The following is a 15053-nucleotide window of genomic DNA, read 5'->3' as shown; positions in this document are numbered from 1 at the left end:
CCGCTCGCACCAAAGAGTCACGTCAGTGACGCGTTCGCAGCATCGAAGAAATCTTCTGCCGATTCACCGAGGTTATCCATCTCTGCGACCCCGTTACATTTATTTCTACGTACTGTCAATGTATCTCGATAGCAACGCGACGACAATTTGCGCGAGGAACTCGCCGAGAGCGAATTCGCAATTAATTTCGCTCGCGCGGTGACGTTTTTCCTCATGTCAAGAACGAGTCGCGTCTCTCGTGTGATCGCGCGACAGAGAGGCAAGAGGGAGAAAGTCGCTTTAAGTTTTTGGTAAGTTCAATTTTCAATTGTTAACTTTTTCCAAACGTGTTATACGTATAAATTTGAAAAAAAAATAGGAGAAAAACCGAACGTGATAGTCGCGTGACAAAGCATATTGAGCGAATAATAATAATATATAACAATGAAGTTAACGTCTCACAAATATAACGACCAGCTAATTATCCAAAATAAAAATATCTCACAAAATCATTATATTTTACTCTGTTTAAAGAATAAGTTTTTTCTCTCGCCATTTTGTAATTTTCTGTAATTTCCTCTGACCGTACTAACGTATCTTTAGTTTAAATTGATAAAGCTAGACTTATTATACTCCACATTTGTTGAATCCTTGCGGAAATCCTCGAGTTTGAGAAGCTTAAGCTAATTTGTAACAAGCCTTGGTATACCAACAGGTAAATACGGCTTCGACTTGCGCGTAAATAGTTATAATCTCCGTTATCACATAGATAAACACAGATATTATTTTGTCACGTATCGCAATCTATATCATCGAGGATACTACCCGTATTAATCTCAGAGAGGCGGGATCTATCGAAATCGGTGTCTCACCGGTCTACGACAATACAAATTCGTTGAAAGATCAAAGAAAATGCGCGTGGCCGTCATAGGCGCTGGTGTAATAGGAGTAACGAGCGCGTTCGCGGTGAAAAGTTCCTTCCCGAGCTACGATGTAAAGATTTTCGCCGACGTATTTTCACCTGATACCACTGGCGACGGAAGTGCCGGCTTATGGGGTCCTTTTCTCCTCAGCGACACACCTGCCGAGGACATAAGGTAAGTTGATTGCAGCTGTAGGAAATAAAAGTGAAATCGCGCGTTAAATGAGGTTCATGTAAAAGAAAATTTCTCCTTTCGAAGAAAAATACACTAACATCGAGTTTCCTTCATGTTGACTGCTTTCACGTATCGTAAATATAGATCAGATAATGGGCCATTTAGTACAGTCAATAAATAATACAATAATTAATCGCATGGTGTTATGCCAGTCGATGGGCTGGCAGTACACATAAGTGGCTCGAACAATTGTGGAAAGCCGGATTATCATCGGAAACGGGTGTCTCCCTGCTGCCTGTAACTCGCGTCAACAGCGATTACGAGGACGGCGCCGAGCCATTCTGGGCGAAACTCGTCTATGGCTTCCAAAAAATAAGTGACCAACAATTACAACGCTTGAACGAAGAACACAAGTCTAATTACAGGTACGTTTTCAGCATTATATCTTAAAAGATTCAATGATATAAATAAATAGTAATTATTATGAATACAAAATCTGAACAAATTGCCTTATTCTTTTAATTACCGCTTGTGGTTATCGCTGTTTCTCTCGTTTGATCGTTTACCAAGGTTTAAAGTTAATTGATTTCAGACAAGGTTGGCATTTTATAACTTATACCGCCGAACCGGTTCTGCTACTACCGTGGCTCATGGAAAAGTTCGTTGCCTTGGGCGGAAAAGTGGAGAGAAGAAATATTAAAATGTTGCACCAATTAGCCGAAGAAGGATATGACTTAATAATAAACTGCAGCGGGCTCGGTGCACGAGAACTCGTCGCGGATAAAGCAATGACGCCTATCAGAGGTCAGGTGTACAGGGTAACTGACTCTCCAATTTACATCGCATATCTCCGTCTTTTCAGACAGATTTAATGAGAAAAATTTTCATTGGATGAATCGATTAAGTAGCGTTTTCAAGGAAAAATTAATCAACGGTTTTTCTTATTAAGTTTTTCGAATAAATTATAGATATATTCGATGAAATTTATTCTATAAAATTGCAGTTACCGATAAAATATTTTTCCTCGGATATACAATTTAATTGGATATATCCGTTTGTTATTATGTAATTGGATTAATCGATTGTATTTAATCGGACATTTTTCTCAGTGTAGGAAATAGCTGGTCGAAACGTAAAATGCCCTTGTGGACGCCGGGGAGTTGGCTGTGAAGGGTGAGGAGAATCTATCGTCGCGGCCATCTTGGTATTAGATATTTAGTGTCTATTGTAACATCATGAGGCATTATATGGCGTTAACTATTGCAGTAATTTCTATTTTCCGATTCTAGGTATTAATTTCCGATAAATATTAAAGTTATGACTATTTGATATGTATATATGAATGTTTATTTGATATGTGTTTACGAATATTTACGTAAAAATTCTTCGAAATGCTGAAAAATTCTTGGAAACGCTGAAAAATGCTTGGAATTTTCGAGACTCTCAAGTATTGCCATCTTGATACCTCGTGTCCGTTACGATAGACATTTCATTTCCCTCGCCCTTTGTGGACCACCCCTGCGATGGAAATTTTTCTCAGTGTAGTTGTAGAGTAATTCTTATTCGTTTATATATTCAATGTATACGAACTTAAAAATATTTTAACGCTGTCGCTTAAATGCTAATCTCTCCCACTGAAAATGGACAATGTTCTCTGTTCTGCTATTTTCACCGTGTGTTTAATATGTCATTCTTAAAATATTTCTTTGCCGAGAAGTAAAGAGAGCTAACTTAGGGATATTTATTTAAGGTGAAAGCACCTTGGGCGATGCACTGTATTTTGGTGGACGATGACGCCTGCAATTACATCATCCCTAAGTACGTATACAGCATTAATAATGCATATTTATTGGCAGCGACGTTTACTACTTTGTAATATCTGCCCATAGCATCCACAGCGTTGTAATAGGCGGCACGCACCAAGAAGGAGACTTCGATCGCTCCGTACGAGAGGAAGATTCGAAACATATTTATGATGGGTGCTGCCGCATAATGCCGTCTCTAAAGGTTCCCCGAGATACTCGGCGTAAATTTAAATTAAGGAAAGACTGACAATTTCCCAGAATAAATGGCGATTGTAATTCCCGTTCGCAGGCAAGTGAAATAATGCGCGCTTGGGTGGGCCTCCGACCAGGGCGACCGCGAGTTCGTTTGGAGTGCGAGAGTCTCAGCTCGCCTATGGGAAAAGAGTTCAAGGTAAATTGCCATGAGATATTATACGTTAACTATACAGCGAGAGCATATATATATTCCGAGCTGAACTTTAATGCATCATTATTCGAGCGGCTAAACTTTACGGTTGCTTCCTATAACGCTTGTTTCGTGCTTTATATTTCAGGTGATACACAATTACGGCCACGGCGGAAGTGGCGTGACGCTGAGCTGGGGGTGCGCCATGGACGTCGTGGAGATGATAAGAAACTCGAAAGTACCCGAATTAAACTCCAAACTGTAACTTCAGGGACATAATAAACTTTTTAGCCTTCGTACATTTTTACCCGCATCGTTGCGGGGCGTTTAACCTTGCTCGATTCTTGCCTTTTATATCACCCGAGGAAGATTGTATCGTTAAAAATAATTTTCTATTTTTTTCTTCTTATTTAATTCTTACGGGCGAAATTTTAGATTTAAAATAAAATCCAAATTGTTTCACCGAACGAGTGTTACTGTCGAGAACTCTTCTCTCGATCCTCACCGCTTGTATCCGTTTGACGCTTGATCGATACTTTTGTAATTCTTACTTTAGACCTGCCTGTTTCGCATAACAACGGCAAAAAGTCGTGAAACATAATTAAACGTCAAGAAAACGAACGTAAACGCGCGAGCGTTCGATCTGCGCGGGGCGCACCAACCTATTTAAAGTTTCGTGTCGTGATCACTTCCGTAATTGTACAATTTCTAAATATGGTCGTCGGGTTGTAATTAAAGCACCAAACTAACTTACCGAGATACCTTACATGTCGACCATGCCGCAGTAGTCGCGTAAAGCCTAGACGTTGGTGACGCGTGTCCCTCCAGTCGCAGTACAAGTTATATTGGCCTCACGAGTTTCCATTCGCGACAGCACCTAACGTTTTACCGTTGCCAAAATTAAACAGGAAGATCGACAGGTACGCCCGTCAATATATAAAAGTGTCTAGTTCATATATAAATCATACGTTTGATAAATTTCAATCTATATTTCTTCTCCAAAAGTTCTTCACGTTCTTTGTAGAGGAACGTGCTATACTGTACCTTTAATATTTAGCACACGGAGAGAATTTTTTTCATAAAATTCACCCTGAAAATTATGCAATTGTGGGACAACATGGCATTTTGAACAACTTTATAAGAATATTTTTTAATTTTACCATACATTTTACTAGTAAAATTTACTATAAAATTAAAAAATATTCTTCTGAATCTGAAATTTTACCATACATTTTACTAGTAAATTTTACTATGGTAAAATTTCAAAACAACTCTCATAAAATTCGAAATTCTGTGCTGTCCTGTAATTACGTGATTTTCAGGATAAATTTGAAGAGAAAATTCTCTCCCTGCAGTAATTATACATTGTGATGATATGTGTGTAATGAACGAAACATATTTTTATGAAATTCAAATTATAAATCCGAAAAGGCGTAACATCTACTTATAAATTTGAATACCGAAGTATGTACAAACTCGAACACTGACTGCCGGGAGTTTCACGGAAAAGCTAAGGGTAGAAATCTTGAAAACGATAAACGACAGAGGGTTATCAGTTTGTAGGACCTTTTGTCAAAGAGAATTGTCACTATTTCGAGTACCAGTCGACGAGAGATATCGATTAAATCGTGTCTACGCGGCGAATGCGAGAGGGATCAAGTTCGGATCGAATTTGACGCGAAATTGACTGACAGCGCGATTGAAATAATCGAATAATGGAAAGCAGCAGCGGTCATGATCGTCGATGAGTACAGCGATAAGTGTCCGCTGGTGACTTTGCGCGATTCTAAAAACGGCAATTCCAGAAACGAGGGCGTGATAGACGGCGAGAGTGTCGGCAAGTCCGAGAAGCGATCCTGCAAGACCGCGTTTCAAGATCGGAAATACGTCGGCCCCGGCGATTCCTCGGACGCCTTATCGCCCGCCAACGACAGAATAGGTGTTACCAAGCATGATTTCGAACGGTATCATTGGAAGATTACCACGGGCAAGAGCAGTAATACAGGTATTCGTTCAATTCGAGAAAATTGAGAGAAGGCAAATTCGAAATGACAAGTTTTAGTAACAAATTACAGTTTCAATAACAAAAATCCGTAAAAAGTTGTTTCAGCGATTGCTGCAACATTTAACTTTTAAACTTAATATTGACTCTGTAAAAACGTCATTCTCTCAATGCGCTCGAAGTCTTCCAAGTTTTTCACGTCCGAGTATTATTTTACGAGCCGTTAAATAATAAAACTTTCCGAATAGACGCGTTATGCGAGGGAAGCGGCGACTCGGAGCGGCGCAAGGAGGACGTGGAAGAACCGTCGAAGACTAGGAAGAAGAGAAAGCGGAGGTACTGCGACGAATGACGCGTTTCCCGTTTGGGAGTCGGCATTGACTTTTCGATTTGACCAAACAGATTTTTAACAATCTGCACGGCGAACTGCAAATACGACGTGGTTAGGCGCGTGGCCGCGCGGTATGGGATGAGAGAAGTCACGGAGGACAGCAGCTGGGATCTCTATTGGACCGATCTAAGCGTCAACGTAGAGCGTGCCAAGGATATGAGGAGATTCCAAAGGGTCAATCATTTCCCCGGGATGACGGAGATATGCAGGAAGGATCTACTCGCTCGTAATCTCAATCGCATGCAGAAGCTGTTCCCGAAAGACTACAATTTCTTTCCGAAAACTTGGTGCTTTCCCGCGGAGTAAGACCACACATCTTAATGATTAGAATCGTTATCTAATAATAAAACCTCGGCATTAGAACAATTTCGTTAATAATATTCCCTTGTCTCAATTGACAAAAGGTAATCCTCGAGATTAAATAATCTCGTGGAATACAAACCGTACAATTTGGCCATGCGTTTTGTCATAATAAATATATAAAATATTTTTCTCCATACACATCTCTCGCGGATAAGATATTGTACATGGTCAATAATTGCACGGTTTGTTTAACGTATCTATCGTTTGGAATCTAATTGAAAGTTGATATCGCGGTGGAATCATATTTCTTCGGTAACAATAATCGTAGACAACGAGATAAAATATCATATGGTAATTCTATGAATCAGTTTCACGTGTCAGAATAAAGAACGCCGTATATTGATCCAAAGCCCTCTTATCTATAATATTTTACAAGCGCGAGGCTCTCGTACGTGTAAGTTACACTCTGTTCGGCTTCTCTGAACGACCGCTCTCGTGTTACCGGTCGTAAATTCCAAGGGTTCGCCATTACGGCGATAAAGAATAATCAATATTTCCCGAAGTCGATGAGCGTGTAATCAGATCGGAAATTCTGAATTTCGGTTTCCAGTCACGGCGACGCGACGGCTTACGCCAAGACGCGGAAGTCGAGAACCTTCATCCTCAAGCCGGATATGGGCTGCCAAGGGCGTGGTATTTATCTAACGAAACACATAAAGGACATCAAACCGACCGAGCGTTTGATCTGTCAAGTGTACATCGCAAGGGTACGAAATGTCAATCCTTTTCTGCAAGAAAGAAATTACTGGAAGTTTGCAGAAACCGAGCTCTCTTTCTAAATAAGAAAAATTTTCCTTTGCATGTTTCTCTTTCCCCTTACGTGGGAGATTCTTTGAAATTCGTTCAGATTTCTTTCCGACGAATATGCGCGATCGTAATCAAAAACTTTGCAGTTGCAGTGCAAAGCAAGTTTAATGCATACAATCCTTTTTCTTACTACGTCCTTAGCCCTTCTTAATAGACGGATACAAATTTGATCTACGTATTTACGCACTAATTACGTCATGCGATCCTCTCAGGATCTATGTGTACAATGAAGGGCTCGCGAGGTAAGACATGCACATTAGATTAAAGAAATAGATTTCGAGGAACAAATGTTACGATACATATTCTATTGAGTATTTTTTCAATTATTGAAAAGTACGAATGCACTTATTTTTCGAAATTGCATATTCCGACTGGAAAGTGCGAAACTGATTTGCGTTTTCAGATTTGCTACGAGCAAGTACAAGGAACCGGCCGGTCACAACATTTCAAACATGTTTATGCATTTGACGAATTACTCCGTTAACAAGTACAGCCGAATGTACATCATCGACGACGAGATTGGTAGCAAGAGGTTCGTGTTGTATCGGATCGAATAGCGATAGAGCATCAGTCGATAGCAAACTATTTTCATTACAGAAAAATATCAACGTTGAACAAATGGTTAAAAGCGCGAGATGCTGATGTGGACGAATTGTGGAGCAAGGTCGACGAAATTATAGTTAAAACAGTCATCTCCGCGTATTCCGTATTGAAACATAGTTATCACGCGTGCTTCTCGGCGCACAATAAGACTTGCGCATGTTTCGAGCTCTTAGGATTCGATATTTTGCTCGATTGGAAGCTCAAGCCTTACCTTCTCGAGGTAAGCCTTCGAGAGAACAATATGTAAAAGGAACAACTATTAAATATCCTCTACATTTAGTAAATCTATCAGGTAAATCACTCGCCAAGCTTTCACACAGATGCACAAATAGATAAAGATGTAAAAGAAGGACTGCTGATGGACACCTTCGATATATTAAATCTACAACAATGTGATAAGAAGAAAATAATTGAAGAAGATAGAAAACGAATCAGAGAGCGACTTCTGCAAGGTTTAAATGGGAAAGATCTCAGGCAAGTGGAATATATCAGAGAATATGGTAACTTATAAAAAAATGATCTTCACTGCATTAGTAATCTGCATCTTACAATAATTAATTTCCACCAATGCCCTGCAAAACTCATTAGTAAAAAATAATGTACAATTACAAATATTTTTTCCAGTCATTATGTAAAATACGCGATGCAAAAATTAAGTTTAAATTTAATTAGTATGCCAAAATATCTATCGACAGTGTCTTGTTTTACCAAAAATAATATATAGAACTTAAAAGATTGCAGACCTCTACTATAAAAAAATTTGTTATAGCAAGAATTTGATAGTAAATCGAAATGTTACAATGCGCAGTCAAATGAACGAGACGGCAGCTTTGATAAAATCCGAGAGAAACGAGAACGATTACACGCAGAGGCAGCAATTTCAGTGGGAGGACGACCACGTGGGCAATTTCCGAAGAATTTATCCGTGCTTTGACAAGGATACATACCAGCCTTTCTTCACGCAGAATGCCCTTTCCGTTTTCCAAGATACGGTAGCATCGAGAGCGCGAGAAGAAGCATCAAGAATAGATAGAGAGGAGAATGAAGTAAATTTTTCTTCCATTCACGATTTAATGCCCTGAAAAATTGACAGATGAATTTTGAAACAGTTCTTATTAATGTTACGTTTCCAAATTATTGCCACAATTTTTATATAAAATAAAATACTTTTACGAGTTCAAAATGTATGATATCGTAAAGCTTTTAACAGAGTTATTACTCTGAGCAAAGTTTTATAATATTCTATCATTTTTTTAGTAATACAAAACTGCCAATCATTATTTCTCAATCAGTCCATTTCTCGTTTCCTTTATTTCAGCTAAAAGCTAGAGAGGAAGAACGTAAACGTACAGTCGGGAAGTGGAGCGAACAAAAATTAGGTCCTGAAAGTTCAAACGCATCGAAGAAATTACAGGAAAAGAGCAAATCCGCAGGCGTAACGAGGAAAAACGTTAGTCTACAAAGTGGCTAGATAATTTTATTTAGTCAAACTGTTATTCATTATATAAAGAAGTGCCCCGTTATCTCTCTGATAAAAGACTATTAGCGAAAATTAAAAGAGAATAATTACCTCCCATTAGAAAACGTACGACGACTCGACAGAAATTAAATGGGATGTTAAATGAGATGGGATATTTTTCCTCCATCTCTCCGAGGAAAAGCAAGCACATTAACATCGTCGCTTTTTCGCAGATCAATAAACAGGACGCACAGGGATCTCCTACCAACGCCCTGTACTCCTTCGAGCCTGAAATCATATCGGAGTCTGAGGAGAGGGAACGAATAACGGCTCTGGCGCAGAGGGATTTTCTCATCAAGAGCTACGGCATGCTCGAGCAGATATACCTGGCGATGAAGAGAAACGGCATGTTACGACCCGCCGACGAGAGAAAGTATGGATTGTATGGCAGACTGGGATTACAGGCAAACACGAACCACAGCACATGCTCCTCTTCGCACAAGCCCCATCATCGTCAAAATGGCCATCTGGACGCGCAACCAGCCGTGGACCAATGCCTGCAATGTTCCCTCAAAGGGAATGAAGTAACTATATTTTCGTCAATCGAGACACTGCTTACATATATGAAAATTAGATTCAGATTTTACAATAAGTTCTTATAATTTGTACTATTTTTTTGCATTTATAATCTTTATAATATTTAAAGTGACTAAAGCATGGTCCCTTATTTCACTTTTTACATTTAAAGTGAAATGAGAGACAATGCATTTGATGACAAGTACTCGATAGATGTATGAGAGACATGTGCGACTTTTCCTTTCAGCACAAATCGGCGAAGCGTGAGTTTAAGAATTCAAACAGAAGTAAGCGTTCATGTTCATAATTGTGCGCAATATTCTGGAAATGGTCGCCCAGTTCTGTATGCGTTTTAAATTGTTATCCCTTAATTCAGGCTTGTGGATAACATGCAACGAGGCAATGGTTTACGTTCGTCCGCAAATACCGCAAAATCTGTGGACGGAGGAAATTAATTCCAATAATCACATGGGACGGGTAACAAAGGCACACGTGGCCAGAACATTGTCGAACACCGTGCGGCTGCACACGCTTGAGAGAAGAGAATCTTTCCATTCGGCAAAATCTAAGTAAGCTGCATTTACATTTTTATCTGTTATTATACATAGAAATCTCTTCAATTTGTCAGTAATAAATAACAATAATCAAGCTTTTTAGTCGACATTAACCGGCCAGTGTTTTAATACAGAAAATTTATTGCGAAAAATATTACCTCAGCCGGGGTTTGAACCTGGACTTCCCTACTCACTAGGCGGGCGTCTCGCCACATGCCTCAGTGGTCGAATTGGTCGACTAAAAAGATTTATTACTGTTATAATTTATATTTTTATGATTATATAAATTAAAATATAATTATATATCAGGATAGAATTTATTACGACAAAATCCTTTTAGAGTTGACGTTGACACCCAGCACTAAAGATAAAGAAAAGCAAAAGGAACATACCACATGATACAATGACAAAGTTATATTGTCGAAAGATATAAAAGCGGAAGGGCATAAAAAAATTAATATAAAATTGACCACAAATTCAGACGGCTGTTATAAAGACAGCGCAATGTTGTGCTATTGTGCTACACACTACTGATATCGAACGCAAATGAAGATTAGTAACAATGAATAAGATTCGTATTGTTAGGAAATACAATTTCATATTAAATATATTACACATATCCCTAGAAAATAATTCCTCAGTTAGAAAATAATTCCGCGTTAGAAATACTTCGTTAAATAAAATTTCAGTGGGAATTTTAATCGAGAAGTAAAATGAACTTTATTCAACATCCAGGAATCCAACGAACTTCGGGACGCGTCTCGGTTTGTGTGCGAGTGTGCGTGTATGTGTGTGTGAGCGGATGCCGTTTCAAGGTAGAGAACAGTAATCTAAAAATCAACAATGTATCGACTTGTTATTTAAAGTGCCATATAAATATGTACAATAGATATATAAGTGAACATGTACACGTCGCATAAGAGTGGGAATTAGGTACGCGCCGGTGCGTATGTATAATAAAATGGTCATACACACGTACGTAGACGCCAGTCTATAATATGTATAACAATTTTTATTGCTGATATATATTCTGTATTCACATGATAAAAAATAATCTATGAACAATTTGTCGCGTGCTGGTTTTTTGCCCCCGTTCGTGATATCGCGTCCATGTCGTTTTGTCGCAGCGTCTCAGTCGCCCTCTCCTCAGCTTCTTCTTCTGCCTTCCTTTTTTTTTCTCGACCATTAGTCTTATCGCGTCTTCGTGTCGCAATCGGTAAATCGAGCCTGCGGTGGACGCGTGTTTCGAGAGTATTACGACATAATCGAAAATCCAAAGTTTTAAAGTTTCGAAGTCGGGATAACAATAATCCGCAATTTTATACAAAATAATACTGTGTACCATGTGTAGAGTTTGTGTGTGTGCGTGCGTGTGTGTACTTTGTGTGTTCGTGGTGTGTGTAAAGCGGTGCGCCGAACTGACAAGAGTGTGCGTTGCTCTCTCTTAAATTTATAACTCGCGGTCAGACTTCCTTAGTTACAATTTTCCTTTCACCCTCGGTCATAAAACGTAACTGCATCAAATAATAGCGACACTTCGCAGAAATCCACGCACGTAGGCGATGTAACGTCGACTGTAAACTGCGCTATGTTACGTCATTGTAAGAACAAGAATTAGTGCGAAATACATCCAACACATTACGATCGATGAATCTGTCTTCTTTTAACGTGATATATATTATTTACATAAAACCACTGTGCGACTGCGGCAAATATTTGCGCGTCTTTCTCTCTCTCTCTCTCTCTCTCTTTCTCTCTCTCGCTCGCTCGTACGTTCTCTCTCGCTCGCTCTCTCTCTCTCTCACTTGATTCCCACCATATTAAATCTTAGATATAGAAAGGCTTATGTACATAAAGTCAATAGATATTTATACGATAGCCTATATTATACCGCTTATAAAAAAAAGACCAATAAATGTGTATATCCATGCGAAATATTTCCATCTCCGTTTAAAAAAATCGTCATATGTCTCGGCATATATACATATTTCCTGAAAATAAAGGTAACTGCATTTAAAGAGAGTGCAATGAGACAAACAGTGTGGACACATATAAAATGCATTTGTTTCGAACAAATTTTTACAAGAGGGGGTTAAACTACCGTCGTGAAACACACAACTTAAATTCGTTATTGGCAAGCGAAGAAAGGAATTATTACGCGACATGTAATTGAGATGGGCTCACTTTGTGTCACGAATGAACGTACAATAATCGTCTTTAAAATAATATAATCACTTACGGCTTAATTCTGTGAAAGATGAATATTATCTTTAGTTACTTAAATTACAGCTCATTTTTTGTACTAAAAAATGATTACATCTGCTGGTTCGGCCATTGATAACGTTATCCGTATGAGTGTCTTTGTAAATCGCTTAATCCTTTGCATTTTAACCTTCGTGATAAAAGCAATGTTAACAGATTTTAGCGTGACCTTCTTACCCGTGCGAGAAAATACAGAAAGAAGATATGTGAAGATGGTATCCTATTCGTTGTAATACTAAAATATGAGCATTATATAGGATCCTGTGTATGTTACTCACATGTAATATGTGTTAAAAACGATTATAGTAAAACAAGCTTAAGGCATGAATTATACGGAGATTTCGCGAGTAAAAACAATTTAATTTTAGATTAAGAAACTGACACATTATAAAATTCATTTCTTGATCCAAAATTAAATTCATTAATTTTACATGCAGCGTAAATTAGCGAATTGGTCTAATCGAGGTACAATAGATTACTAATTTCAATCAAGATTTTCGCTGTTCGTCAAATCAGATCTCCGTTTAATACAGGCATTAAATGATATATATATATGTATATATATATATATCTAGCTAATATTTCATATACATATAAAAAACTATACAATCCGTAGATGATAATTTTGTATTAGCTGCCGACGGAATTCAATTGTTTTGTTTTAACAGTTAATATCCTGACAATATTCCCGACGATTTTTTCTGTTCAATATTCATATCGATACTGTAAACCTGGTAGACGCGAAGATTATATCTAAGTTAAAATTGTTTGCACAGATTCCTTTATCATGAAGTTGAGAGACGTGACTTTGTCTTATTTCGACATAGCTTGAATTCAATAACGAATTTAGCTCAATGCAACTCGAAGTCTGTTGTACATACATTAATTTTCCTAAGAGTTAATAGATATAATAGGCGTTCTGAAATGCCTAACTACCAAATGAAATAATTGTGTCGAGCATCTCATTAATTCAACACTTGCACGCACACTATGGTATGTCTTTAAGACATTTTGTGTACAACAGTCTTCACGTGCACTACTCAAATTTACTATACATACTTTTCAGAGATGATGATAAATTCAGACAAATTGCAATCTTAAAAAAAGCAAATACTAGCAAAAAAGACTAATTTGCGGCACAATTCCGAAAGTGTTACGATTTTAATCAGTATTTAACAATTTCGTTTTATTTTTATTTCAGCTCTGCCGAAATATTAGAGGCTTACGCCGATTCTATTTCCTATTCGGATTTCTATTGGATTATAAAATCTTCTATTATAGTAGAAAAATCTGCATGTTAATCAGTCAAATAAATTCCTGTTGTGTGTGCAAGCAATCCCATTAAAGATTACTTCATAAATAAAACATTATTTTCATAAAAACTCTTTACACAACTTACAAAAGATATTTCTTATATCCTAATTTAACCGCGCAGTTAAATTAAGAGTTTAAACCATGGCAACAATATTATATAAACAATCAAATTATGGTTAATATAAAAAAAATAAAAATTATTACTTAAAAGATTGGGTTTCAGCATTCAGTTTGCTTATTGCAAATTCGATTACATTAATATTGGCGCAAATTGTAAAACCTGTTATACATTAATTCATCTAAATGTAAAAACATAAACATTTTGATGAATCATAAACTGATAAAATAGCAACTATACTATTACCAAATATGATTCATCTATTTATATACTACATTTATGTTTTTTCATTATTTATGTATAACAGCTTTTAAATATGTACTAACAAATGTATTACTCAATCAACTGAATTTTCTATTAGCTCTTCTGAAAAAATCAAAGGCAAATTATTTGCTATTTACGAAAAAATTTCAGATATATTATTTGTATCTTCTATAATATATTATTTAAACACAGAAAAATGTTTAGTTAAATAAAAATTTCTTTGCTTTTAGTTTAATTTGGAAAAAATTTGAGTAATGAAATAGGCTAGATATCAAAAGTAAAATTTACCATGGTATTTTTTATACTAAAATATGATATATAAAAATATAAGAATTGCAGCATATTAGGTTTATCGAGGCGTTCCCATTACTGCATTTGGGTTTAATTCCGTTTCTTGAATAGAATTGGTTTTCCATTCGTGCTTGTATTAAGTCATACACTTAAATTTAATAAAACATGTAGCTTTAACAATAAAAATAGGACTTGTGACAAGCTCTTATGTCAATCATCTTCGATCAATCGGTGTAATTTGTATCACAATAAACATATCATCTGCATGATAAAGGCGATATATTTAGTATTTGCAATAAATCAAAGATAATTTAATATATGAATTTTTGTATACGTCATCCCAAATATATCAATATTAATGCTCATAATATATCATATTAATGGTCCGGATATTTAAAAATCATAATTGCTCGATGACTCTGATGACAAATGGTACTCGTACAAATCAATTGATAAAATTAATACTACAAACCACATTTAAATATCAATTGCGTAGATGATAACATTTATTATGATGTTTATAAGGAACGTTTATATAGGATAAAACAAAGACGATGCAAAATTGTTCGTGGCTCGTCTCAAATATACATCTTACGTCTGCTTTGATAATAATACCAAACGAATGTACGTATCATTAATTTAAAATTAAATGCAATTAATCGTAAAAATATTAAGTCCTTTGCGGTTCTTAAATATTTCTTACGTCACTCAAAGTGAATATTTTCTTTTAAATATTTTTTAAAATATTCTAAACCGTAAATCCTTTCAAAATATTTTGTTAAT

At 36.8% G+C, this 15053-nt stretch overlaps 2 protein-coding genes across 3 annotated transcripts; both read left to right on the top strand.

The window, feature by feature from the left end:
- Positions 1–146: 146 nt before the first annotated feature.
- On the top strand, positions 147–3567 carry LOC105564605 (D-aspartate oxidase). The gene is made up of 8 exons (XM_012017094.1): positions 147–290; positions 749–1076; positions 1289–1501; positions 1669–1894; positions 2827–2894; positions 2966–3083; positions 3171–3272; positions 3415–3567. Exons 2-8 carry the CDS (start codon positions 892–894, stop codon positions 3529–3531), a joined length of 1029 nt encoding a protein of 342 aa, XP_011872484.1. The 5' UTR covers positions 147–290; positions 749–891; the 3' UTR covers positions 3532–3567.
- Positions 3568–4556: 989 nt separating this feature from the next.
- Positions 4557–14968, top strand: LOC105564604 (tubulin polyglutamylase TTLL13-like). 2 transcript variants are annotated; one of them, XM_012017092.1, is made up of 14 exons: positions 4557–5271; positions 5517–5604; positions 5671–5961; positions 6573–6729; positions 6971–7071; positions 7233–7361; positions 7427–7652; positions 7725–7906; positions 8241–8478; positions 8751–8882; positions 9125–9475; positions 9715–9754; positions 9844–10036; positions 10362–14968. In XM_012017092.1, the coding sequence occupies exons 1-14, from the start codon at positions 5001–5003 to the stop codon at positions 10384–10386; spliced, it is 2424 nt and encodes an 807-aa protein (XP_011872482.1). In that variant the 5' UTR covers positions 4557–5000; the 3' UTR covers positions 10387–14968. The 2 variants fall into 2 exon arrangements, with proteins under 2 accessions (XP_011872482.1, XP_011872483.1); XM_012017093.1 differs by lacking the exons at positions 9844–10036; positions 10362–14968 and having other exon boundaries at positions 9640–9788.
- Positions 14969–15053: the final 85 nt, after the last annotated feature.

The sequence above is a fragment of the Vollenhovia emeryi genome, unplaced genomic scaffold (assembly GCF_000949405.1).
Source record: "Vollenhovia emeryi isolate VEMERY1.0 unplaced genomic scaffold, V.emery_V1.0 DF939161.1, whole genome shotgun sequence".
Taxonomy (NCBI): Eukaryota; Metazoa; Arthropoda; class Insecta; order Hymenoptera; family Formicidae; genus Vollenhovia; species Vollenhovia emeryi.
This window is presented reverse-complemented; position numbering and strand designations above follow the sequence as displayed.

Excerpts from the sequence above, each read along its gene's own strand:
- LOC105564605 (XM_012017094.1), top strand. The coding sequence starts at position 892 with ATGCGCGTGGCCGTCATAGGCGCTGGTGTAATAGGAGTAACGAGCGCG. Across the intron at positions 1,502-1,668 it reads GAACACAAGTCTAATTACAG|ACAAGGTTGGCATTTTATAA; the intron begins GTACGTTTTCAG and ends AATTGATTTCAG. Across the intron at positions 2,895-2,965 it reads TGCAATTACATCATCCCTAA|CATCCACAGCGTTGTAATAG; the intron begins GTACGTATACAG and ends ATCTGCCCATAG.
- LOC105564604 (XM_012017092.1), top strand. The coding sequence starts at position 5,001 with ATGATCGTCGATGAGTACAGCGATAAGTGTCCGCTGGTGACTTTGCGC. Across the intron at positions 5,605-5,670 it reads AGGAAGAAGAGAAAGCGGAG|ATTTTTAACAATCTGCACGG; the intron begins GTACTGCGACGA and ends TTGACCAAACAG. Across the intron at positions 10,037-10,361 it reads TTCCATTCGGCAAAATCTAA|AGTTGACGTTGACACCCAGC; the intron begins GTAAGCTGCATT and ends AAATCCTTTTAG.